The sequence below is a fragment of the Oncorhynchus clarkii genome, chromosome 1 (genome assembly GCF_045791955.1).
Source record: "Oncorhynchus clarkii lewisi isolate Uvic-CL-2024 chromosome 1, UVic_Ocla_1.0, whole genome shotgun sequence".
NCBI classification, from domain to species: Eukaryota; Metazoa; Chordata; class Actinopteri; order Salmoniformes; family Salmonidae; genus Oncorhynchus; species Oncorhynchus clarkii.
Window position 1 is genome coordinate 78,515,365 of NC_092147.1, and position 27,161 is coordinate 78,542,525.

The 27,161-nt window shown below is 42.2% G+C and overlaps 1 protein-coding gene across 3 annotated transcripts; it reads left to right on the forward strand.

The window, feature by feature from the left end:
* Positions 1-13,836: 13,836 nt before the first annotated feature.
* On the forward strand, positions 13,837-26,950 carry LOC139412931 (Rho guanine nucleotide exchange factor (GEF) 33). Of its 3 annotated transcripts, none has more exons than XM_071159832.1 (15): positions 13,837-14,010; positions 14,875-14,918; positions 19,208-19,372; positions 19,685-19,806; positions 19,908-20,041; positions 20,270-20,392; positions 20,592-20,718; positions 22,546-22,678; positions 23,237-23,344; positions 23,677-23,769; positions 24,277-24,461; positions 24,612-24,707; positions 24,822-25,614; positions 25,873-26,009; positions 26,450-26,950. In XM_071159832.1, exons 1-15 carry the CDS (start codon positions 13,989-13,991, stop codon positions 26,565-26,567), a joined length of 2,400 nt encoding a protein of 799 aa, XP_071015933.1. In that variant the 5' UTR covers positions 13,837-13,988; the 3' UTR covers positions 26,568-26,950. The 3 variants fall into 3 exon arrangements, with proteins under 3 accessions (XP_071015933.1, XP_071015941.1, XP_071015924.1); XM_071159840.1 differs by having other exon boundaries at positions 24,277-24,425; XM_071159823.1 differs by having other exon boundaries at positions 24,801-25,614; positions 26,450-26,796.
* The last annotated feature ends 211 nt before the right edge of the window (positions 26,951-27,161 follow it).

A 27,161-nucleotide genomic window follows, 5' to 3' on the forward strand; every position in this document is an offset into this window, starting at 1 on the left:
GGATGAGAGGAAGATACAGTTGTCGACCTGTAGAGAGAGAGAGATGCAGTCTAATACCAGATGTAGTTTGCAACGAGCCTTTGACTATTCAATAGCATAACACATTGCCAGGTAACTATGTTATTATGCGCCGGACATACTTCTTGCATTACTGTAGCACTCGGTTGTTTTGCAGTTGCTGACTTCACTTCCTACTCTGGGCTTCAGTTTTTAGTTCAATGACACATACGGCAACGGTGTCCATAATTATACAAGGCACGGTGACGGTGCCTTAAACGGGAGAACTGGGTAGCTAAAGTTGTACTTTCTGGCTGACAAAACACGTTTACATCGTGTTTAGTTCATAAAACGCAATGGGTTGTGGGCAAACGAGATAATTGAATAGAATGACTCAACAGTACACTTAACAGTCAGCTTGTACTGAAGATGGCTAGTCAGTAGCCATGCTAGCTACCGTTAGCTAGCTAAATAGTTAGCCTAGCTACCGGCAGGTTGGTAGAAAACATTGTTTATTTCTTTATGGGCAAGAGGACATTTAGTGAAAGCTTTTGCTTAAAAAAAAGGTACAATTTACGAACGGTCGAGGAAAAAAACACATAAGAGAGATAAATAACAGTTTATTTAGCCAGAGACCGAAGAACATGTACAAACCTGACACAAAGCTGATCGGTCCACCGGCAAATTCAGCTTCTCTCTCATTGGTTAATGAATCAGAGGTCAAAGTTTCTTTTCCGTTGAAAGTTGTATAACTTTAGAGTTGCCATGGTAACATAACGTTTAGGGAAGTGCAGAGTGCAACAAAATCAGCTGGACCAGCACGAAAAAAGAGTGCAAGATATAGTCATGTTTGAACGAGCAACACATCCCAAATGTGTTGACTGTCTTGACAGCCAGACAGCCAGCTAAAGTTAGCAAGCCAGCTAATGACTCAACATTAAGTAAATTGTCAAAGCATCACAAAAATGTCAGGTGAGTTGCTAGCCAAGTAAAACTCCACGGTGTACTTGACGGTCAGTTGATGTGAAGTACATCGTGGAGTTAGGTTTTACTGGCTAGTTAGCTATCTAGCTACCACAGGAGGTTGGTGGCACCTTAATTGGGGAGGATGGGATCGTATAGCAGAATAAGTGGAATGGTATCAAATACATCAACCACATGGTTTGATGCCATTCCATTCACTCTGTTCCTTATAATGTCATTATTAATGAAGTGTTTTTCCTGCAGAGAAGACATGAAAGGCCACAGAAAGCAAAGGTACAGACCAGACTTCACAGACCATCCTATGTATATCCTAAATATTGTACATTTTTGTGCTTTAGGCTAACTATTATCCTATGTATCAGCTTATGTTTTGAACTACACTCATATATTTCATTTCAGAGGAACGCAGTTTGAAAGTATCCTATATTTTCCAGAATGGTGACAGATATGGGAAATCCTCATATCATATTGACAGAGTAACATTATATTTTTGATTTGAACTGTTAGAACCACATGTTATAACCAGCTACATTGTGGGATGTCATCACCAGAAGGTGAGTGCTGCAGGTCCACAGAGGAATTTGTGGTGAGGAGTGGCATAGGCAAACATGATTTCAGGGTGAGTACTCTGCTGTGAGTGGACAGTGCTCCCTCTATTCCATATGGAAGGCAGAGGGACTCTGGAGCATCCCTCTGGGGCAATGTATGAAGGGGACTTTAAAGACAACATGTACCACGGCACTGGGATATACAGATTCCCTGATGGGACCAAATATTGCAACAGCAAGAACAGGTAAACCCATGACTTTAGCATGTTCACTTTTTCCTGTCATATGTAGATTTAGGCTAGTAGTGAATGTTAGGCTAGGCCTATGGCTAACTATAGCTCTATTTGTTGTTTTTGACTAGGTTGGAGGGTGATGGGAAGTTCACAGATTCTCTGGGACTTGTTTGGACTGGAGGCATTCACAACAAGGCAGCTCCTGGCTTGAAACTTAAACTCCACATGTACCCATGACATGATGTGAGATAACATAACTCTAATTCGTCATTTATTTCTTACATTTTATGAGCATTTATTGAATATACAGTTAGTTGGAAGTTTACATACACTTAGGTTGTAGTCATTAAACCTTGTTTTTCAACCACTCCACAAATTTCTTGTTAACAAACTATAGTTTTGTCAAGTCGGTTGGGACATCTACTTTGTGCATGACACCATACATTTTTCCAACAATTGTTAACAGACAGATTATTTCACTTAAAATTCACTATCATAATTTCAGTGGGTCAGATGTTTACATACACTAAGTTGACTGTGCCTTTAAACAGCTTGGAAAATTCCAGAAAATTATGTCATGGCTTTAGAAGATTTTGATATGCTAATTGACATCATTTGAGTCAATTGGAGGTGTACCTGTGGATGTATTTCAAGGCCTACCTCCAATCTCAGTGCCTCTTTGCTTGACATCATGGGAAAATCAAAAGAAATCAGCCAAGACCTCAGGAAAACAAACAATTTAAAGGCAATGCTTCCGAATACTAATTGCGTGTATGTAAACTTCTGACCCACTGGGAATGTGATGAAAGAAATAAAGCTGAAATAAATGATTCTCTCTACTATTATTCTGACATTTCACATTCTTAAAATAAAGTGGTGATCCTAACTGACTTAAGACAGGGAATTTTTACTAGGATTAAATGTCAGGAATTGTGAAAAACTGAGTTTAAATGTATTTGGCTAAGGTGTATATAAACTTCCAACTTCAACTGTACATAACACATATTCAAAATAACAAAGTTAGTCTCCATTGAGAGGGAGATTTTAAAGGCACCTAATAAAACGGCACATACAATGTCCTTGTTATTCCCATAAAACTCCTGCAATGAGTCTCTTCATGGTCTCTTCAAGATTTCTGCCTGTAGCAAAGACTGAAGTAGTCAGTGAGTATATGACAGTGTGGTAAACTCCTCATGGCACCATGCAATGAATGAGATATTTCTCTTACTTTGAGTCACTCAGCCAAAAGTCCTCAGTAGAGGTGATGAAACACAGTCAGTGTGTCTGTGTAAGCCTCAGTTAACCAATGCTACAGTATATAGAACTTTTTCCACTACTGCAATCTTTTAATGATGCACTATGCATACATAACTTCTCCATTTCCTGGTTGCTCAAATTCTAATAGTTCGCCTAGTTTCAGTTTATGTGACAAAACAAGCAGTCATTGTGTAGAGAATCATTGTGCCTTCTAAACCGCTGTGAAATAACTTTTCCATAACCAAATATATTGTATTTTCAGCTGTTTGAAACTGGTGTACGAAACCGAAAGTAAAAGAAGCAAATACTAAACTTAAGAACGGGAAGCTTAGAAATAGTGCACACAGAACAGATCTACCACTTCTCAGACTTGCTTTCAGTGCGAATGACAGCTCTATAACTCATATTTCTATGTGAATTTGGTCAGGTCGCCCAAAAAGTTATATATTGCAGCTTTAACTGTTTATAATCAGCATAGTAATCTACATCAGTGGAGGAATCCATCAATGAATGTTCTGTTTCTGGAATGCCAACAAGAATGTATTTTTACTCCCACCATTTACCATGACACAGTAAAGTGTGTGGTAGAATGTATACCAGGGTATACAGTGTCTATGCTTAATGTCTGCATCTGGTGTTAACTTTGTTCGCCTAATTCAGTTATGTGATGAATTTCTCAATAACACGTGTGTTGGTTATTTTTTATTTATTTATCCGTTATTTTAACAGGTAAATTGACTGAGAACACATTCTCATTTACAGCATTGACCTGGGGAATAGTTACAGGGGAGAGGAGGGGGATGAATGAGCCAATTGTAAACTGGGGATTATTAGGTGACCGTGATGGTTTGAGGTCCAGATTGGGATTTTAGCCAGGACACCAGGGTTAACACCACTACTCTTACGATACGTGGCATTGGATCTTTAATTTTTTTTATTTCACCTTTATTTAACCAGGTAGGCAAGTTGAGAAGAAGTTCTCATTTACAATTGCGACCTGGCCAAGATAAAGCAAAGCAGTTCGACACATATAACAACACATAGTTACACATGGAGTAAAACAAACATACAGTCAATAATACAGTAGATAAATAAGTCTATATACAATGTGAGCAAATGAGGTGAGATAAGGGAGGTAAAGTCAATAAATAGGCCATGGTGGCGAAGTAAATACAATATAGCAATTAAAACACTGGAATGGTAGATTTGACAGTAGATGAGTGTGCAAAGTAGAAATACTGGGGTGCAGTAGGAGCTAAATAAATACAGTGCCTTGCGAAAATATTCGGCCCCCTTGAACTTTGCGACCTTTTGCCACATTTCAGGCTTCAAACATAAAGATATAAAACTGTATTTTTTTTGTGAAGAATCAACAACAAGTGGGACACAATCATGAAGTGGAACGACATTTATTGGATATTTCAAACTTTTTTAACAAATCAAAAACTGAAAAATTAGGCGTGCAAAATTATTCAGCCCCTTTACTTTCAGTGCAGCAAACTCTCCAGAAGTTCAGTGAGGATCTCTGAATGATCCAATGTTGACCTAAATGACTAATGATGATAAATACAATCCACCTGTGTGTAATCAAGTCTCCGTATAAATGCACCTGCACTGTGATAGTCTCAGAGGTCCGTTAAAAGCGCAGAGAGCATCATGAAGAACAAGGAACACACCAGGCAGGTCCGAGATACTGTTGTGAAGAAGTTTAAAGCCGGATTTGGATACAAAAATATTTCCCAAGCTTTAAACATCCCAAGGAGCACTGTGCAAGCGATAATATTGAAATGGAAGGAGTATCAGACCACTGCAAATCTACCAAGACCTGGTCGTCCCTCTAAACTTTCAGCTCATACAAGGAGAAGACTGATCAGAGATGCAGCCAAGATGCCCATGATCACTCTGGATGAACTGCAGAGATCTACAGCTGAGGTGGGAGACTCTGTCCATAGGACAACAATCAGTCGTATATTGCACAAATCTGGCCTTTATGGAAGAGTGGCAAGAAGAAAGCCATTTCTTAAAGATATCCATAAAAAGTGTCGTTTAAAGTTTGCCACAAGCCACCTGGGAGACACACCAAACATGTGGAAGAAGGTGCTCTGGTCAGATGAAACCAAAATTGAACTTTTTGGCAACAATGCAAAACGTTATGTTTGGCGTAAAAGCAACACAGCTGAACACACCATCCCCACTGTCAAACATGGTGGTGGCAGCATCATGGTTTGGGCCTGCTTTTCTTCAGCAGGGACAGGGAAGATGGTTAAAATTGATGGGAAAATGGATGGAGCCAAATACAGGACCATTCTGGAAGAAAACCTGATGGAGTCTGCAAAAGACCTGAGACTGGGACGGAGATTTGTCTTCCAACAAGACAATGATCCAAAACATAAAGCAAAATCTACAATGGAATGGTTCAAAAATAAACATATTCAGGTGTTAGAATGGCCAAGTCAAAGTCCAGACCTGAATCCAATTGAGAATCTGTGGAAAGAACTGAAAACTGCTGTTCACAAATGCTCTCCATCCAACCTCACTGAGCTCGAGCTGTTTTGCAAGGAGGAATGCGAAAAAATGTCAGTCTCTCGATGTGCAAAACTGCTAGAGACATACCCCAAGCGACTTACAGCTGTAATCGCAGCAAAAGGTGGCGCTACAAAGTATTAACTTAAGGGGGCTGAATAATTTTGCACGCCCAATTTTTCAGTTTTTGATTTGTTAAAAAAGTTTGAAATATCCAATAAATGTCGTTCCACTTCATGATTGTGTCCCACTTGTTGTTGATTCTTCACAAAAAATACAGTTTTATATCTTTATGTTTGAAGCCTGAAATGTGGCAAAAGGTCGCAAAGTTCAAGGGGGCCGAATACTTTCGCAAGGCACTGTAAATACAGTAGGGGAAGAGGGAGTTGTTTGGGCTATTTATAGATGGGCTATGTACAGGTGCAGTGATCTGTGAGCTGCTCTGACAGCTGGTGCTTAAAGCTACTGAGGGAGATAAGTGTTTCCAGTTTCAGAGATTTTTGTAGTTCGTTCCAGTCATTGGCAGCAGAGAACTGGAAGGAGAGGCGGCCAAAGGGGGAATTGGCTTTGGGGGTGACAAGTGAGATATACCTGCTGGAACGCGTGCTACAGGTGGGTGCTGCTATGGTGACCAGCGAGCAGAGATAAGATGGGACTTTACCTAGCAGGGTCTTGTAGATGACCTGGAGCCAGTGGGTTTGGCGACGAGTATGAAGCGAGGGCCAGCCAATGAGAGCGTACAGGTCGCAGTGGTGGATAGTATATGGGTCTTTGGTGACAAAACAGATGGCACTGTGATAGACTGCATCCAATTTGTTGAGTAGGGTGTTGGAGGCTATTTTGTAAATTACATCGCCGAAGTCGAGGATCGGTAAGATTAAGGTTATGTAAGTAAGTAAGGTTATGCCTATAAGTGTCTTCAGTAAATCACCAAACATCTGCTGAGAGAGCATAGATAACTTTGTTTCCTTTTATTTTGGAGTTTGGAGTTAAATTGTTTACCCCTCTGACAAAGCAAGCATATGTCAGAGCAGAACTGCCCCTTGTCAATTTGCTGTTCCAGGCTATAGCCTAATGATATAAGGCAGGCTGGGCCTTTCTCAGAGAAAGAGGACTGGACATGACTTTGCCTACGCTTTAGTTCACCGATGTTGGTCCTTCCCCCTTTCAGCTAGCTTGGAGTGCCCGGGACTGTTGATATGGGTGTGGAGGGGAGGGCCGGGGGTGGTTTGTGGTTGGAGGGGTGGGAGGTAGCATGGCACATGTACTGCATCACCCATCCATCGTATCAGATCGGAGGAGAACATGCCCATACCTCCATACGCTTATCAGGGTGAGCGAGAACAGCACTCCACAAACACACAAAGAATGAGAACATTGTTCACAGGAAGGCCTTGATTTGTGGGAATAGTGTGACCTTCATTGAAACACGCATCTCTTGTTGAGTGTCTGAACTAGCTTTTCATCCCCAGTGGTCCTGTGCTGCAGCCTTCCAAGCACAAGGCAAGAACTTGTGACACTGGTAACAAGGCTATGTTACATAAGGAGGGGCAACACACACAACTCCCTGATTTCTTGGAAAACAACCAGCTAGCACATTTGGTTCCTTGGAAGTTGTGGGAACGTATGTTTTTGGTTTCACACAATTGCATTTTATTGATATCCTGGAAATTGTAAATATCCCAGATCTTCCACGGCCTGCATACTCACCAGACATGTCACCCATAGAGCGTGTTTTGGATGCTCTGGATCGACGTGGACAACAGCATTTTCCAGTTCCTGCCAATATCCAGCAACTACGCACAGCCATTGAAGATGAGTGGGACAACATTCCACAGGCCACAATCAACAGCCTGATCAACTCCATGCGAAGGAGATGTGTCGCGCTGCATAATGCAAATGGTGGTCACACCAGATACTGACTGGTTGTCTAATCCATGCCTTTAACTTTTTTTTAAGGTACACTACATGACCAAAAGTATGTGGACACCACCTTGTCGAACATCTCATTCCAAAATCATGGGCATTAATATAGAGATGTTTCCCCTCTTTGCTGCTACAACAGCCTCCACTCTTCTGGGAAGGCTTTCCACTAGATGTTGGAAGATCTGCATTCCAATTCATCCCAAAGGTGTTCGATGGGGTTGAGGTCAGGGCTCTGTTCAAGCCAGTCAAGTTCTTCCACACCAATCTCGACAAACCATTTCTGTATGGACCTCGCTTTGTGCACGGAGGCATTGTCATGCTGAAACAGGAAAGGAACCTTTCCCAGACTTTTGCCACAAAGTTGGAAGCACAGGATCGTCTAGAATGTCATTGTATGCTGTAGCGTTAAGATTTCCCTTCACTTCAACTAAGGGGCCTAGCTCCAGGCCATTATTCCTACCTCCACCAAACTTTACAGTTGGCACTATGCATTTGGGCAGGTAGCGTTCTCCTGGCATCCGCCAAACCCAGATTCGTCTGTTGGACTGCCAGATGGGGAAGTGCGATTCATCACTGCAAAGAATGCGTTTCCACTGTTCCAGAGTCCAGCTTTACACCACTTCAGCCGACACTTGGCATTGAGCATGGCGATCTTAGGTTTGTGTGCGGCAGCTTGTCAATGGAAACCCATTTCATGAAGCTCCCGATGAACAGTTCTTGTGCTAACATTGCTTCCAGTGCTTCCAGAGGCAATTTGGAACTTGGTAGTGTAGCAAACGTTTACAGACGGTTATACACTTCAGCACTCGGCGGTTCTGTTTTGTGAACTTGTGTGGCCTACCCAGTGGCAATTTTTGCATGTAAGTCTTGGTGTGGCAAACAAACAAAAACAATTGGGGGATGCATGCCAGCAAAGCCACTACACAACACTAAACAATACATTAATTGCACTATAACGGTGACAAACGGTGCCCAGAAACTGTTAGGGCCTACATAAAGCTGTCCCAACAGCAGATTACCACTGCTACACCTGGCTATCAGCGGAGCCTTGTCTTCCAGCATAACAGTTAAATCAGCCTCATTTACTGCCTTTTAAAAAAACATAGCTGATATGGCTGACTTGCTTAAACAAATGTGGTTTCTACTGACAATTGAGATGTAGTTATGACAAGGAGACGACAAGCGGATAAGAGGCAATCCGTAATTTTGATTAGGACATTAATGAGAGAGCTAGGACGGACGTAGTCAATATAACTATTTGTTCAGCACTTTTGAAATGTACAGCGACAGAATTCAGAACATGGGCCGTTCTTACAGTGTTCTCCCTGTACACCAAGTCAGAACCGTAGGATAAATAAAGGGGGCATATAAGTAGACAATGAAAGCTTTTTCAATATTTGATTATTACATTTTTCTTAAACAGGTTATAGGCTACATGTAAGAGGGGAAATATACCAAATTATTATGGTGAGGCAGCTTCCTACACAACATACATACACTTAGTATTACTTTCTTAGCTACAGTATACATATCTCCCTGGCATATTACATCATTTATGCAGCAGTATACAAGACATTTATGGTCTCACCTTGTGCTGTGCTCACTTGAACAGGAAGGTGGCGCGGCGATCCTTCGTGGGCAAATTTAGTCATCAAATTCTGGTATTCTCTGGATTTATGGTGCTTTCAAGACAACTGGAAACTAAGAAAAAAACGAGGTTGAATCATGATGACGTCAGTGATCTTCAGGTCGTAGCTCTAGAAAGAGGCCCGAGTTCCTGGCCTACAATTCTGAGTTTGATGACCGTTCAAAACTTATTTTTCCAGTTGGAGTTAGTTTTTTTCCCAGAGTTCTCAGTTGTCTTGAAATCACTGAAGTCAGATATCCCAGTTCCGAGTTAACAGTTATTTTGAGCTCAGCAGAAATCATGCAGGCTGGATTGACAGCGTGGCCAATGTTCATCATTTTAAGCTTGGAAAAGAGACCCTTAAACCCATAATAGAGACCACACACCCACTCCACGGAATAGCAGGCTATTCATGATGGCTTTGCAATGCTTACAGTTAGCCACTGATTCCTTCCAAACCACTCATTGTTGAATTTGCGATTTCCAACTTGTTGTGGAATGTTTATGTCCAATGGCAAATGAGCACCGATACGTTTTATCTATAATTTCTCTTCATTATTTCTCTTCATATGACAAGGATTAAAAAGAATTTGCCAGTAGATTGTCAACTTGATTCATGATGATGACATGATCAGTCCATGGATGGGTACTTCTAATGTAACTCTATGGAGCTCTACCCTTAGATTTGGAGGTGACGAAGTGTCCCCATGAGTGAAAGAACACTGAGCCAATCACGGTGCAACTAGAGAACATTACCAACCCCTGCGCATTTTTCGCTGGCTGCCCCACCACCACAGAAAGCACTGAGCTAGGCTGAAACACTTGTATTTTGGAGCTGCCTTACTCAAGAAAGCAAAAAAGAGACCATGTTTGTATGCAGCTTTATTAACTCAAAAATATTTATTTTTTACATTGTTTGCAAACTGATATGAGACACGTATTAATGCCAAAATAACATGCAATACAGGCAATTTATATGTATTTTCTTGCTAAAAATGTTGGACTCAAAACAGGTGGCCGGGAAAGCTCTAGCAGGGCAGAAATGTTATGAACTGTCATGTTGGAAAGGTGGCATCCTATGACGGCATCCTATGACGGTGCCACATTGAGAGGCATTGAGATCTTCAGCAAGGCCATTCTACTGCAAATGTTTGTCTATGGAGATTGCATGGCTTGGTGCTCGATTGTATACACCTGTCAGCAACTGGTGTGGCTGAAATTGCCGAATCCACTATTTTGAAGGGGTGTCCACACACTTTTGTATATATAGTGTATCTGTGACCAACAGATGCATATCTGTTTTCCCAGTGATGTGACATCCATAGATCAGGGCAGCGTTTCTCAAACTCGGTCCTTGGGACCCCAAGGGGTGCACTTTTTGTTTTTTGTCCTACCACTACACAGCCGATTCAAATGATCAAAGCTTGATGATTAGTTGATTATTTGAATCAGCTGTGTAGTGCTAGGGCAAAAACCAAAACGTTCACCCCTTGGGGTCCCAAGGACCAAGTTTGGTAAACCCTGGATTAGGGCCTAATGAATTTATTTCAATTGACTGATTTCCCTATATGAACTGTAAACTCAGTGAAATCTTTGAAATTGTTTCATGTTGCATTTATATTTTTGTTCAACGTATATGCTTTTAAATAACATTCGTTAAACGTTCTCTGAACATTATTAAACATTTCTTGTGGTTTTTATGGAACGTTTTCTTAAAAACTTCTTATGGATAGGGGGCAGTATTCTGAAGTTTGGATGAATGAGGTGCCCAAAGTAAACTGCCTGTTACTCAGGCCCAGAAGCTAAGATATGCATATAATTGGTAGTATTGGATAGAAAACACTCTAGTTTCCAAAGCGGTTAAAATAATGTCTGTGAGTACAACAGAGCTGATATAGCAGGCGAAAACCCGAGGAGAATCCATCCGGGATTTTTTTGTTGTTGTTGAGCTCACCACTCATTATAATGGCTGTCTATGGGAATATCAATGGAATACCTCCCAGATTGCAGTTCCTAGGGCTTCCAGTAAATGTCAACAGTCTTTAGAAAGAGTTTCAGCCTTGTTTTTCTGAAAAATTATTACTTATCTCCGGTAATGAACATACTATTCTCAGTCTTAAATTTGATTGTTTATTTAAATATTAGGGTACCCGAGGATTGATTAGAAACGTTGTTTGTGTAGGGGGTGCATACTGGTGGCAGAGAAGTCAGGCGCAGGAGAGCAAAAACTGACCACCGTACACAGAACAATAAATCAATGGGTAAACAAAACCCGGTACACACCAGCATAACGTGCACAAGCACTACAATAAACAATTCCGGACAAGGACATGGGGGGAAACAGAGGGTTAAATACACAACATGTAATGATGGAATTGAAACCAGATGTGTGGGAAGACAAGACAAAACAAATGGAAAATTAAAGGTGGATCAGCGATGGTTAGAAAACCGGTGACGTCGACTGCCAAACGCCGCCCGAACAAGGAGAGGGACTGACTTCGGCAGAATTCGTGACAGTTTGACTTGTTTGGACAAAGTTTATTGGTAACTTTCGGGATTCTTTTGTATGCATTTTGAACGAGGGAAACCGGTGGATTACTGAGTCAAGCGCGCCAACTAAACTGACTTTTTTGGGATGTAAAGAGGGACTTTATCAAACAAATTATGTAGCTGGGACCCTTGTGAGTGCAACCAGAGGAAGATCTTCAAAGGTAAGTGATTTATTTTATCGCTATTTCTGACTTTCGTGACGCCTCTGCTTGGTTGGAAAATGGTGTGCTTTCACCGTAAAGTCTTTTTGAAATCTCACAAAGTGACTGCTGCTAACAAGAAGTTACGCTTTTAAACAATGTAAGACACTTGTGTTTTCATGAATGTTTAATATTACGAATTTTGTATTTTGAATTTCGCGCTCTACAATTTCACCAGATGTTGTCGTGGTGGGGCGCTAGCGGCACACCTATCCCAAAGATTAACGTTCTCTGAACAATTTGAGAACATGACTTTAAATAAAACCATGAGGAAACCTGAAGGAAACGTTCTCAAATCAAATCAAACCTTATTTGCCACATGCACTGAATACAACTGTAACAGCTCTTGTTGGGAGAAGGAGACCTAGGCACAGCGTGGTAGGCATACATCGTATTTTTATTGACGACACCAAGCAAAATAACAAACACAAAAAACAAAAGCGCACAGTTATGTCAGGCAGAAACACTAAACCGAAAACAAGATCCCACAAAACCCAAAAGGAAAATGACAACTTATATATGATCCCCAATCAGAGACAACGATAGACAGCTGCCTTTGATTGGGAACCACACTGGCCAAAAAACAAAGGAATAGAAAACATAGACTTTCCCACCATGTCACACCCTGACCTACCCAAACATAGAGAATAATAAGGATCTCTAAGGTCAGGGCGTGACAACAACAAGTGTAGACTTTACCGTGACACGCTTACTTACAATCCCTTAACCAACAGTGCAGTTATCCTGAAGTACTGAAATTCCCACAGAAGATAGGTGTTTCTTAACGTTCTCTGAACTATTTGAGAACATTCCCAATGTCAAACCAGTTGAAGAATGTTCCTAGAACATTACTAAAATTAAATTTTGTGGGAAATGTTTTGGAAAACATTCTGTTAAAGTAATGAAATACCAAGCTTTTTTTTTTTGTCAAGTTCCTTAAATGTGCTGAGAATGTGCGAAAGCCACGCAACTATCCTGCATTCACTGAAAGTTGTGGGAAGGTTGTATGCACGACCTCACCAAGCTCTAAGAAACATATGGTTCTCAGAACGTTATGTGCTAGCTGGGCAGCCAGCTGAGATTGGAATGATTGGTGTCAACTCCTGGACAGTAGCACAGGAGCCATATTAATGTACTTGTATATCTGAAATGACAGCTAAAGGATACATGTACTGTAAGAGACCAAATATGGATGTAAATGTATTCGTCCAAGATCACCCCTCATGTGGGCCTCCAGCAAGTCACAGGCTCACTTGAATATGACCGAATGTGGAATGCATTGTTGCAATGGCCAAGAGTGGCATGTGCTCCTACCTTGGCATGGTGTTCTCTTCAGAGTAAGATAACATCAGCCAAGCGTGACCCACCATGAACTCAACATTCAGAGAAATGGGAGTGTGAGATCTGAGAAACTGTGCCCGCTGGCATCACATAGTCACAGTGACTCACATAACACTGACGAATAATAACCTTACCAGCTACAGTAGAAACGTTCACCCAACTAGTAAGACTGACACCAATGACACACTCATGATTTACACAACGTTGGGGAAATGGGAATCCTTGTGTGCGTGTATGAGTGACTCATAAACACATACACACAAACAAATATATGTGCAAATACAGTACAACATCACATGCAGTAGGCCTACTCAATTGCAAGCATAACACACAACACACATTGAAGCACATCATGTATCATTGTTTCAAACAACAACATATACACAGTCTTTAAATAAACTTGGCCAAATCATTGTATGGAATTACAGAGCAATATCCTGACTACCTATTGCATGTCACTGTCCTGAGCAGACCAAATCTTGTCACAGCTCTGTTTTAGTTATCTTTCCTACAAAATGTGACTTTCAGGGTAAGGGGAAATCGAATCAGCTGTCCAATTTTCTCCTCATGAAGGACTGTCAAAAGCCCTCTAGCTCTATCCCTCTCTTTCTTCTCTCTCTCTCTCTCTCTCTCTCTCTCTCTCTGTTGGACCTCTCCAGCCATCATTCCACAAGGGCCCTTTTTGTGTGGAGGATCATCAGACTCATGGTTTAGAGCGACGGATCGCAGGCCAGTGTTCAGGAGGAGGACAGAAAATACTACACAACCCTGTTTGTTGACTAGGCAAGTGGGCACAGGAACCATGGAAAACGGCAAGTCAGATGGTAAATTCTGCTTCTATAACCAAGATGTCACCTACGTTACAGGTATCACCAATATGGTTGATGGTTCTGTTTTTCTGATTTGGCGGTAGTCACAAAGTTCAGAGAGAGGCTACAGTAAAACACTGTTGTTGATAAATATCTTTGGTGTGCTGTGAGTAACAATTATTGTTGTATGTCTTTTGAACTAGTTACTTGGCCAACTTAACAGTTTTTATGAAGCAAGTTGTTGATGGACAGTTATTGCAACAGTTGGTACCATATGGTTCTCAGAACATGCTATCTGGGTACTGACTCTTAAGTATGATACAACCATTGGAAAGACTTACATTTTACTTGTACATTGGTTGTCGTGAATTTTTATCTACAGTGTTCTTCTTTCAGGAGCTTTGCAGTATTACTGCTCAGAATATGTCATTCCAGCACAAGCTCAAATGCATAATGCATGACAAGCAGACATTTAAAATGACCTTCGTGATGCTGCTCGTAGTTTGGACATTTGGTATTTGAACAGAAACAGACTCTTAATACAGTAGGGTATTTCCATTATGGCACAAATGTTTTATTGTCTCATGACACAGAGCCTTTTCTACCTTACCAATTCATGTAGTATTTCAGTGTTTGGGTAACTTATAGTGGTTTTACTGGAACATGATTTACTGTGCATAGGCTGAATAGAGAGACGTTGTGTTGAACATCCCACATGACTACATTATTTGCCTTTGTCACAGTCTATTCTCATATGTATCCCCAAAGAATGGTTTGTGTCTGAGTAACTGAGGATGATCTCCATAGTGATGTGTGAGTGACAGGGAGCTACTGTAAGTCCATAACGATGTGTGATTAACTGATGTTCTTGACTCCTAGAACAAGACCAAGAAATGGAGGAGGCCAACCTGGAGATTGCTCAGGTAACCCGCTCTATAGTCACCCCCCTTGCAAGAGACACTGCTGCCTATGAAGAGTATGTAGGATCAACACTACATTGTATTGTTTGCATATGGGTGTATTTCATTTTTGTGTGACTGCCCTTGTCTATCAGTATTCTGTTACTTGTTATGTTTTGTGTTTTCTGTGGACCCCAGGAAGAGTAGCTGCTGCTTCTGCAAAAGCTAATGGGGATATGAATAAACACTGCCAGAGAAACAGAAATAGCTTTGACTATGGCCTGTCTCTAATCTTTATATGTACAGTACCAGTCCAAAGTTTGGACACACCTACTCATTCAAGAGTTGTTCTTTATTTTTACTATTTTCTATATGGTAGAATAATAGTGAAGACATCAAAACTAGGAAATAACACGTGTGGAATCATGTAGTACCCAAATAAGTGTTATTTTATATTTGAGATTCATCAAATAGCCACCCTTTGCCTTGATGACAGCTTGCACACTCTTGGCATTCTCTCAACCAGCTTAATGAGGTAGTCACCTGGAATGCATTTTAATTAACACGTATGCCTTGTTAAAAGTTAATTTGTGAAATGTCTTTCCTTTTTAATGTGTTTCAGCCAATCAGTTGTGTTGTGACAAGGAAGGGGTGGTATACAGAAGATAGCCCTATTTGGTAACATACCAAGTCCATATTATGGCAAGAACAGCTCAAATTAGCAAAGATAAATGACAGTCCATCATTACTTTAACACGTGAAGGTCAGTCAATCCGGAAAATGACTTTAAGACATCTTAAAGTAAGTTTCTTCAAGTGCAGTTGCAAAAAACATCAAGCACTGTGATGAAACTGGCCCTCATGAGGACCGCCACAAGAGAGGAAGACCCAGAGTTGCTGCAGAAGATAAGCTCATTAGAGTTAACTACACCTCAGATTGCAGCCCAAATAAATGCTTCCCAACATCAACTGTTCAGAGGAGATGCTGCAAAGAAACCACTACTAAAGGACACCAGTAAGAAAAACAGACTTGTTTAGGCCAAGAAACACGAGCAACGGATATTAGACGGTGGAAATATGCCCTTTGGTCTGATGAGTTCATAATCACCCGATCTCAACCCAATTGAGATGGTTTGAGATAAGTTGGACCACAGAGTGAAGGAAAAGCAACTAAAACGTGTTCAGCACATGTGGGAACTCCTTCAAGACTGTTGGAAAATAATTCCTCATAAAGCTGGTTGAGAGAATGCCAAGAGTGTACAAAGCTGTCATTAAGGCAAAGGGTGTCTACTTTGAAGAACCTAAAATATATTTTGATTTGTTTAACACTTTTTTGGTTACTACATGATTCCATATGTGTCCTTTCATAGTTTTGATGTCTACACTATTATTCTACAATGTAGAAAATAGTAAAAATAAAGAAAAACCCTTGAATGAGTAGGTGAGTCCAAAATGTTGACTTGTACTATATATCAATGGACTAGTATACAGTATGTTCTAACACCGTGCTACATAGATATCAAATATCGTAACAGTACGGGAAAGCTGTAAAGTACAATACAAACACTGACAGTGTTGCATTGCTATTAGGTACAGTTGAAGTCGGAAGTTTACAAACACCTTAGCTAAATACATTTAAACTCAGTTTTTCACAATTCCTGACATTTAATCCCAGTAAAGATTCCCTGTTTTAGGTCAGTTAGGATCACCACTTTATTTTAAGAATGTGAAATATTAGAATAATAGTAGAGAGATTGATTTATTTCAGCTTTTATTTCTTTCATCACATTCCCAGTGGGTCAGAAGTTTTCATACACTCAATTAGTATTTGGTAGCATTGCCTTTAAATTGTTTAACTTGGGTCAAATGTTTCAGTTAGCCTTCCACAAGCTTCCCACAATAAGTTGGGGGAATTTTGGCCCATTCCTCCTGACAGAGCTGGTGTAACTGAGTCAGGTTTGAAGGCCTCCTTGCTTGCACACACTTTTTCAGTTCTGCCCACAAATTTTCTAAATGATTGAGGTCAGGGCTTTGTGATGGCCACTCCAATACCTTGACTTTGTTGTCCTTAAGCCATTTTGCCACAACTGTGGAAGTGTGCTTGGGGTTATTGTCCATTTGGAAGACCCATTTGCGACCAAGCTTTAACTTCCTAACTGAGGTCTTGAGATGTTGCTTCGATATATCCACAGAATTTTAGTTCCTCATGATGCCATCTTTTTTGTGAAGTGAACCAGACCCTCCTGCAGCAAAGCACCCCCACAACATGATGCTGTCACCCCCATGCTTCACGGTTGGGATGGTGTTCTTCGGCTTGCAAGCCTCCACATTTTTCCTCCAAACATAACGATGGTCATTATAGCCAAACAGTTCTATTTTTGTTTCATCAGACCAGAGGACATTTCTCCAAAAAGTATGATCTTTGTCCTCATGTGCAGTTGCAAACCGTAGTCTGGCTTTTTTTATGGCAGTTTTGGGCTTCTTCCTTGCTGAGCGGCCTTTCAGATTATGTCAATATAGGACTCGTTTTACTGTGGATATAGACACTTTTGTACCTGTTTCCTCCAGCATCTTCACAAGGTCCTTTGCTGTTGTTTTGGGATTGATTTGTACTTTTCGCACCAAAGTACATTCATCTCTAGGACAGAACACGTCTCCTTCCTGAGCGGTATGACGGCTGCTTGGTCCCATGGTGTTTATGCTTGCGTACTATTGTTTGTACAGATGAACGTGGTACCTTCAGGCATTTGGAAATTGTTATCAAGGATGAACCAGACTTGTGGAGGTCTACAATTTCTTTCCTGAGGTCTTGGCTGATTTCTTTTGATTTTCCCATGATGTCAAGCAAAAAGACACTGAGTTTGAACGTAGGCCTTGAAATACATCCACAGGTACACCTCCAATTGACTCAAATTATGTCAATTAGCCTATCAGAAGCTTCTAAAGCAATGACATCATTTTCTGGAATTTTCCAGGCTGTTTAAAGTCACAGTCAACTTAGTGTATGTAAACTTCTGACCCACTGGAATTGTGTTACAGTGAATAATAAGTGAAATAATCTGTCTATAAACAATTGTTTGAAAAATTACTTGTGTCATGCACAAAGTAGATGTCCTAATGTTAACAAGAACTTTGTGGAGTGGTTGAAAAACAAGTTTTAATGACTCCACCCTAAGTGTAAACTTCCGACTTCAACTGTATGTGTTATGTATGTACTGCTACGCAGTCTAGTAGTGTAGTGAGCAGAGACAAGGTATTGTACACTTATAAGATCTGTACATCTGTAAAGAAGGGCAGCAGCCGTCTTGAATCTGCAGCCTGATGACTTTCACATGATTGATCCACAGACTAGAAGAGAGGAGGGGAGAGGAGAGGAGAGTACATGAGAGGGGTGAAGGAGAGAGGAGGAGAGGAGTGAAGAGGAGATGAGAGGAGAGTAGATGAGAGGAGTGAAGAGGAAAGGAAAGGAGAGGAGAGTAGAGGAGAGGCGTAAAGGGGGAGGAGTGAAGAGGACTAAAGTGGAGAGGAGAGAAGAGGAGAGAGGACGGAAGGAGAGGAACTGAGAGGGGCAGGCAGCAGTCTGAATCCCTGTCTGTTCACATGAGCTGATTCACTTATCTCTGCAGACTAAATTCAATAAATCTCCACATCCTAAGAACGGCCGCTACACTAGAGACAGAAAAAAGCTTGCCTCTAACGGGAGGGCAAAAAGGAGAAATTGGGACACTCTCCAAACAACAGCAGAATAATGAAGATAAAAAGAATAATGTGACTCAGTTGGAAACAAACCCTGTGCCAAAATGAGCTGTGACCTCGCTGACCTCTGGAAGGGTAACTGCTGGGCCACACATGGCTGCAGGGAGAGATTCACAGACAGTACACTACAGGACAGGAAGCTGCTGGTGAGGACTGCATGGGGAGAGCAGCGATCTCCAGGATGTTCAAATGACACAGAAATGTTCAAATAGGCTCACCGTCAGTCTCCGTTAACTCTCAACTCCCGTTTCTATTCTCCTTTTCTGTCCTGGTTCTCTGACATCTTATACCCCAGCACTCTCACCTTCACCCATCTGTTTTTCTCTTCTTTCCCCATCTTCCTTCTCTTAACCTTCCTTTTCCCCTCTATCTTTTCCTTGTCAAAACAGCTGCTCATTTCTCCAAGTAATTTATTCACCCCCACATACAGAACCAATGTAGTTACAGTGTGTTCTGAACATTCTGGAGACATTAGTAAGGTCACAAACAACCATCGATGTAGTAACTGTTGTTACATCCTAACCCCTAACCTCTGACCCTTAACCTCTGGTGTTCCAGCTGCAGGCCTTGGTGGTGGAGCTGCGTACGGGGCTGCAGGGAGTGTTACAGGACGTGTCTGTGCTGCAGCAGAGGGGCAGAGGTCTGGAGGAAAGGGCTCAGGGCCAGCAGAGTGAAGTGGATGACAGGATCATGGGAATCAGGAACTCCCTCAACACATTTAAGGTACCCCACTTCCCACATGACTTGAACAAACCTCACTGATATCTGATACGAAATATGTGCCTGTTTGTCATTCTTCTCATACTATCAAATCTAATTTTATTGTTCACACACATATTTAGCATATTTTATTGCTGGTGTGGCGAAACGCTTGTAAAGTCGTCTACGGTGGACTACAGTCAAACCAGTACCCGTCTCTAGCAATTCTAGCAGGATGCCTAAGTATTACAGTATGTTACTCTGTGGCACATGTATTGTGAACGTAGCTCGATATTGTAGTGATGGGATTGTGCTGTGTGTCGTGGTTGTGTTCAGGAGGACCTGAGCGGTGCTTTATCCCAGATCAAAGAGGTTACCAGCAGACAGAAAGAGCTACAGAAAGGCCTGGAGCTCCTCCAATCAGAGACCGGCAGAGAGTTCCTGTCCGTTCAACAGAGGTACTGACACACATTACATGCATGAACATTCACAGACACACACTGCATCATCACCTGACGTGAACTCACCGCTCTCTGTTACTTCCCCTTGGTTTTGTCAGGAAAAGCTCCAAAGGGGACTGCATTGGGGAGGGCCATGGGTGTCTCTCCAACCAGACAGAGCTCAATGTCATCCAGCATTACTTTGCCAGCCTGCCCAGCTGCTCTCCACAGATGAGCACAGCCTCCACACAGAGTGAGTTATGCCTCTGAGGGACAGACATTCATAACCGGTCCTGTATGTGTCATTGATTATACTGACTAGCTGGTCCTTAAAGACCTGTTCATGAAAGTCATTGAACGTACTTGCCTCAACTGACTCAAATACCTGGGGGCTGTATAGGGATGTTTACAGCACATGAAAGACAGTGGAATCGACTGGCAAATGCTTGTGTTTGCTCCATGTGTGTACTGTGTGGTGCAGCCTCTAACTCAGAGCAGGACGCAGCCAGTGGCCAGCCCCAGAGAGCTCAGTCTAAGTCTCCAGTGTGGAGAGAAAGGAAAGAGAGCCGAGACGATACGGATGCACAGAGCGTCCCAGAGAACGGTGAGTGACGTCACCGATGCCGTTACACATGTCAGTGACTTATTCCCTTGTTATTTTAGGGAGCCCTACGTTAAATTATTTAGCAGTCAATAGACAAATTCCCATTTAATACTGTAGGTCACAGCGGTGTAAAAAGTATGTGAGTGTGGTGCTTCTTTTTCACTTTGTGTGTGTGTGTTTGTGTGTGTTTGTGCGTCAGGTAAGAGGCAGGTTGCTGCCCTGGAGCTGTTGGAGTCAGAAAGGGTCTATGTGTCATACCTGTCTCTGCTGCTGAAAGCCAACATCACCTTCAACAGCTCAGAGGCCCTCCACACCAAAGACAAACGGTACTGTACCACTGATGGGTATTATTTACACATTTTACATAAGATCAGGTAGCAACACTGTCTGAACTGTTTTGTTCAAGTTCAAAACAGCAGAGCCACCAGACCGGTTTTACATATGTTCGAGCTTCATGAGAGCCAATTAACCTCTACGGGATCGCCACCGCCCCCACGGGACGGTTGAGCTAACGTGCGCTAATGTAATTAGCATGAGTTTGTAAGTAACAAGAACATTTCCCAGGACATATCTGATATGGGCAGAAAGCTTAACTTCTTGTTTATCCAGCTGCACCAATCTAACTGTCCAATTTACAGTAGCTATTACAGTGAAGGAATACCATGCTATTGTTTGAGGAGAGTGCACAGATATGAACTTGAAAATGTATCAATAAACCAATTAGGCACATTTGGGCAGACTTGATACAACATTTTGAATGGTTCATTGCAATGGTTCATTGGATCAGTCTAAATCTAATTTGTGTCTAAACTGGAATAATACATTGTGGCCTTTCTCTTGCATTTCAAAGATGATGTATCTTTGTATTGTATTTTACCAGATCTAATGTGTTATATTCTCCTACATTAATTTCACATTTCCACAAACTTCAAAATGTTTCCTTTCAAATGGTATCAAGAATATGCATATCCTTGCTTCAGGTCCTGAGATACAGGCAGTTCGATTTGGGTGTCATTTTAGGTGAAAATTGAAAAAAGCGTTTGATCCTTAAGAGGTTTTAATAGTGCACTATGAATTCAGATTTGGGGGTTAGGGTTTAATAGTTCACTATGACTCATGAAAGCAGAGGAAGTTATAACTGTTTTCTCAACATTGACCTTGGTTCGGTTCATAAATATAACAAAGATTACCCTCGTCTTTGGCACACAGACAAGCACTCATTGACACAGGGGCTTAAACAGGAGATACCGATCTAATTACAGTCAGAAGGAGGACATTATAAAAGCGAGGAAAGGAAATTAATCTATTGAATAACACAGCCATTCAGGCAAGCAGAGGCTTTTTAAAGGACTCCACAGAGATCTGACTTAATGTAATCCCTCTTTATCTGGAGTTCACAGAGACATCTGAGCACTACATTTTCAACTTTCAGAGAGCTCTCCCCTAGTTACTGTATACTCAACTTTTTCCCTTTCCCTCATTAATAACCTCTGACCTTTGGAGTGTGTCTCTTCATCTGGTTAATCTCAATTAACACCAGTAAGAGCAATGAGTCATAACGTTTTTTTGGTGAAACTGTTGTCTTTCTGCTCACTGATGTGTGTGAGTTCATGTATTTGTTTGTAAGTATTGGGGGAGTGTCCGGTGGCAGGGAGTCTGTCACTCACAGTTCAACCATGAATACAACAAAATATAAATTACTGCTACTATTAGCATGCTATGACTGTTACTACCACTGCTATTACAACAAAAACATTGGTCCATTTACCTCAGTAATCTGTCTACTAACACCATAATATTTGAATGCATCTTTCAATTCCATAATTTCAACTCTGTCCTCTCCTTTGTCTCTTTGTGTAGTTATCCATATATTTTTCCCTCTCTTTCATCCATCCATTCTCATTCTCCAGTTCTGTTTGTGCCTTTGTCAACCACCACCACTTCCTGGACTGTGTGTATTTCCACTCTGTTTTCCCACATCAATGTTGACCTCTCTCCTTCTCAACACTCTCTCCGTTACCATAGAATATAACTGGCCTCCTGTCTTTTAAACCGCTCCCTAGATAGCTAGCTATATGTTGCTCTGTTCTCAACCGCTCTCCTTGCAGTGTAATGTGATGTGTGTTATATCGATCTCCTCTTTCTCTCTCCAGGCCGTTCCCCAGTTCTCTACGCTTCCTCATCCAGCAACACCTGGAGCTGCTCCACACCCTGCAGGAGAGGGTCCTCAAGTGCCAGTGGCAGGGCATCATGGGAGATGTATTCATGAGGCTCACCAGCAAAGAGGTACAAACCTTTCATAGACACAAATTACCCATGAAGTCATGGCAAGGGGCCCTGAGTTTTCCTAACCTGACCCGGAGAAACTCAGGGCTATAGTTATGGTGTCACAGGCTGCCTGCCAACTACACAACCCCTCACATAACTACATAACCCCTAACATACAGTATCCAGCCTATTAGGTGATCATTGTATTAGGACCAATGTGTGTTTAAGTGGGTGGGACTGATTGAAAGATGGAAATTAGTTAAATGGTTGGATTAGGAGTTAGGGGCCCCAGATGAGACTCTCCAGGGGGAAGGCTGTGTCTCAGTGCCTCTTCTCACCAGTCACAGTGTCACATGTGGAGCACTTCAAATTTATCACAAGACCACATGTGATACTCGGGAGAGATGTGGGGATTTTGGGGGGGGGGGGGGGATATTGTTTCTGTTTATGTTCCTGGTCATTTCTCTCTCTGTCTAGACTCTAGACTGTAACACTATCTACTGAGTTTCAATGACTGACTGTCTGTCTGACTGTCTGTCTGTCTGTCTCTAATTCTCCATCTTGCCGGTCTTCTAGAGTGATTTCCTGGATTTCTACGTGTCGTATCTTAAGGAGCTGCCTGAATGTCTGTCTGTGGTCAGCATGTTGACCACCACCTCACTAAAAGCTGCCGGCCTGTTTGAGGTAAATTAGGAACACTGAACAACCAGGCAGTGTTGACCACAACCACCGCAGAGAGCTACCCGCACAGAGCTACCCGCAGAGTAGTCTCAATAGTGCAGTTATCCAGAAGGAAAGGGTTACTTCAGGAAATTGTTGAGTAAATCTCTTTCAATTAACAAAGAGCACATGACAAGTAGACCGGAGTGAAGTTTATTATGACTTAGTTTTATGACATTATACTCACACAGCCTTTATTACAGGATAACCTTTCCGGACAATTGATTTCACATGATTTCTGTGGAGACTTAAGTCAACTGACTGTCTCTTCTCTGATTGACTGTCTGATGTTCCAGGGTGACATCATGGGGGACGAGACACACCCCTCTCTCCACACTCTGCTCCTCCAGCCAGTACAGAGGATCCCTGAGTACCTTCTGCTGCTGCAGGTTAGGCTCTTTCCCCTCCATGACACTCTGATACATACATCCAGAACACCACCAACCCAACATAGGTATTTATAAAAGAGCGGACTTCACCATCAGAGTATCTTAAATCAGAGTGGTGATAATGTCTTGTGGGCAAACTACGTAAACTTAAATGGTACCGTAGATCTGTCTTTATACTATTGGGCACCGATAGTTAACGAGCAGCAACAGTTCTGGTGCTTAGGTTTTTCGCCACTGGTTATTTAGACAAATTACAATTTTACAGGAGTTAGCATTCAGCCCATAGACTTGCAAAGAGAGAGGCTGGAGGTCCTTGTTCCACTTCTACTTCTCATTCTAGCAGCTCTTCATTTCTTCTCTTAACATGCATGGACCCAGAACTTCATCAAACATCTCACCAATTACGCAAGACTTTAGTTCTGTGTTAACTGAGATTAGAGCGGTGACTGGTTAGTGCTTGGTTCACATGAGTCCGTAGCGTCCCTGTGTGGTCTGGTTTGGTTTCAGACCCTGTTGAAGCAGACGGATGCAGAGCACCCTGACTACTACCTGCTGCTGCTGTGCATCCAGCAGTTCAGTGCCTTCACTGCCCAGTACGCCCACCTAATGCAGCACAACCAAGAGCTGCTCCTGCACAATCGCAAGGAGCTCAAGAGGTCAGCATCTGATCCAGGCTCAGATTTTGTGTTTTGGTAAGCATGTGCACATGGGGAACAGGGTACAGATTAACGGGTCTGAGGACAGTGAACTGTGATGGTATATTTCAGACATTCTGCTGTGAATGTGACCATATAAAGAAGAAGCTCCTTACGGGGCTAAATATAGTTATTTTCTTGTTGCAGGTCAACTATGAAGCAGTTCTTCAAAAACGTGGACTGTGGTAACGTTATGCAAGCCAATGAGATGGGTTCTCCTTACCCCAGCAGCAATGCAATACTGTAAATTCGTTCTGACTACACTCAGACATTCATATTATCAGTCAGTCCTTCATGCATTTCTTCATGCACTAACTCTGTCTGTCCCACTGACAGCCTCCCCCTCTCCCCTCACAGAGAGCATGCCAACCAGGTGAAACGCAGCAAGCAGAGGCTCCTGGAGCAGATCCAGTCTAGACGCTTTCAGGACTGGGAGAGCGAGGCCCACCACTCTGACTCTGCCATCCCGTTTTTCTCCCCTGACACCGACCCTCGCCTCAAACCCCCATGCCTGCAGAGCATTCCTGAGATCGGGTCATCAGAGCGGCTGCCCGGCAAACGGCTGCCCCCAGGCTCAGCCATGGCCGATGCCCTGGGGGAGTTCCTTCTCCCTGGGGATGCCCCGGGCTTGGAGGGGCTGTATGAGGACACAAACTCATCTCTTCACAACATGTCCATGTTTGACCAATGCTCCAGCGCTTCCTCTGACTCTAGCATCGACATTGCCTTTGTGCGCTACCCCAAGAGCCACCAGGCCGTCCGTGAGGTCTACAACAGGGGCAGCCGGGAGAGTGGGTACAAGCAGCTGCCTGGTCGGGGGTGCGTGTCTCCAGACGAGGCCGGAATGATGCGAGTTCCCCACCACCGCCCCCTGCAGGCCGATCAGCGTAAGAGCAAGTCCCTGAACGGGTTGCAGCTGGACAGCACTGTGAGTGGGGATAGTGGCCCCGGACATCTCTCTGACCACCTAAGGGGCAACGGGGCCCACCAACACACCAAGCTGGAGAGGCAGTCCAGTAATAAATATCACCCACGCAGCAGCAAGAGCCAGAGCAGCAACAACAGCCCCATCAGCCCCCCGCAGCAAAAGGCAGAGCCAGAGAGACAGATAGGAGTCACTGAAGAGGAGCTACATAACCACCACAACAAGGTGCGCATCAGGGAGTGGATAGATGAAGGCCACAGTTATCAAGCAATGAGGTTGAGTTTATGAGGCGCCCGATGGTTATTGTTTATTTTTTTAGATGGAAGAGGGCTGATCAGCTATAGACTAGAATGTGAGAGTACCTTGGCCTGCTAGGAGGTTTGATTGTTTCAGTTTGGGGGCCATTTGTGACTATGTACTATATGTGTGATATTATTACAGACCACTGAGTGTATTTACAACAAATGTTACTCCTTTACGTAGGACTCTGGGAGCCTACCCTGGGGGGAGGAGCCAAGATGGAAGGCTGAGGGGAATAACCACACCCCCTTCAGTGAGAGGAGCCGGAAACAGGAGAAGGGAGGATTCAGGAGCTCCTTCAAGAAGCTCTTCAAGAAAAAGTAATATATGCTGGAAATGCTGACCAAAAACAGAACAGTATTGGCAGTATCAAATTCAGAAAGCCAACATCATCCTACACTTTATTTGACAATGTCAGTAAAAAAAATTTTTTTTTTAAAAAACGACTAACAAACCGTCCACTCACCACTAAACCAATTTCCATTTGGTGTTTACGTAGAAAAATGTATTTGTATGCCACAAATAAGGTTTGAAAGCTTTAATAGAATTTTTGAAGTTTCGATAGAGACAATGTTCGTCTGACAGGTCGTGCTGTGAACATCTCTCCTCTTGTATCAAGGGCACTTTACAGCACCATTCATTTACAGGAGCTAGGAAGAAACAATACTTGTCAAATACCTGCTGGAATTACTCCAGTAATGCTGTACGGTGTATCCAGTAGCAGTGCAGTAACCTCATATATATATACTGTGTCCTCTAGGTCGGGGGGAGGAGAGAAAGACAAGGACAAAGAGAAGCCAGAAAGCCAGAACTCCAGTGAGGCAGGCAATACCCCAGGAGTCGCCCACCTAGGCATCGACCGTGGGACTGCTGTGTGAAGTGTGACTAGAACCGCACTACAAATTAAGTGGTCTGAGAAAGGCTTCAAATAGGTGCCTTGATAACGCACACACACTTCTAAGCAAAATGATAGGCTATATAGACACACATACACTGCAATGCAATATGAAACTGGAATATTGAGCAAATCAGACTGACATACTCCTTTCCTATATAACTACTGTAAAAATACTGTATAGGTTAAGTATTTGTTTTTGAATTAGTACTAGTTTTTCCATTTTAGAGGTCTCCTCAATATCCATGGAGATAATATATTTTGTATAATACTGTATACTCATGAACTGCAATAATGTAGGTAAAGATCTATAATTTTCCATCAAGATGATTGGAATAAATATCTCCCCCTCAAATCAAAATAAAATGTTGATGTTTAATGTGAAGTTATTTTTGTATTTTTTATAAATGAAATTGTGACAAGACAATTAAACAACATAAGAAAAGTCCACGTTGTAATCAATAGTCGCCAACCAATAACGTATTTCTGAAAACTCACAAATCATATTGCCTGCTTAGCAATTACTTCCCTTTGAAAAATATAGGTACTTATCTACAATGCTTGCAAACCATAAAAT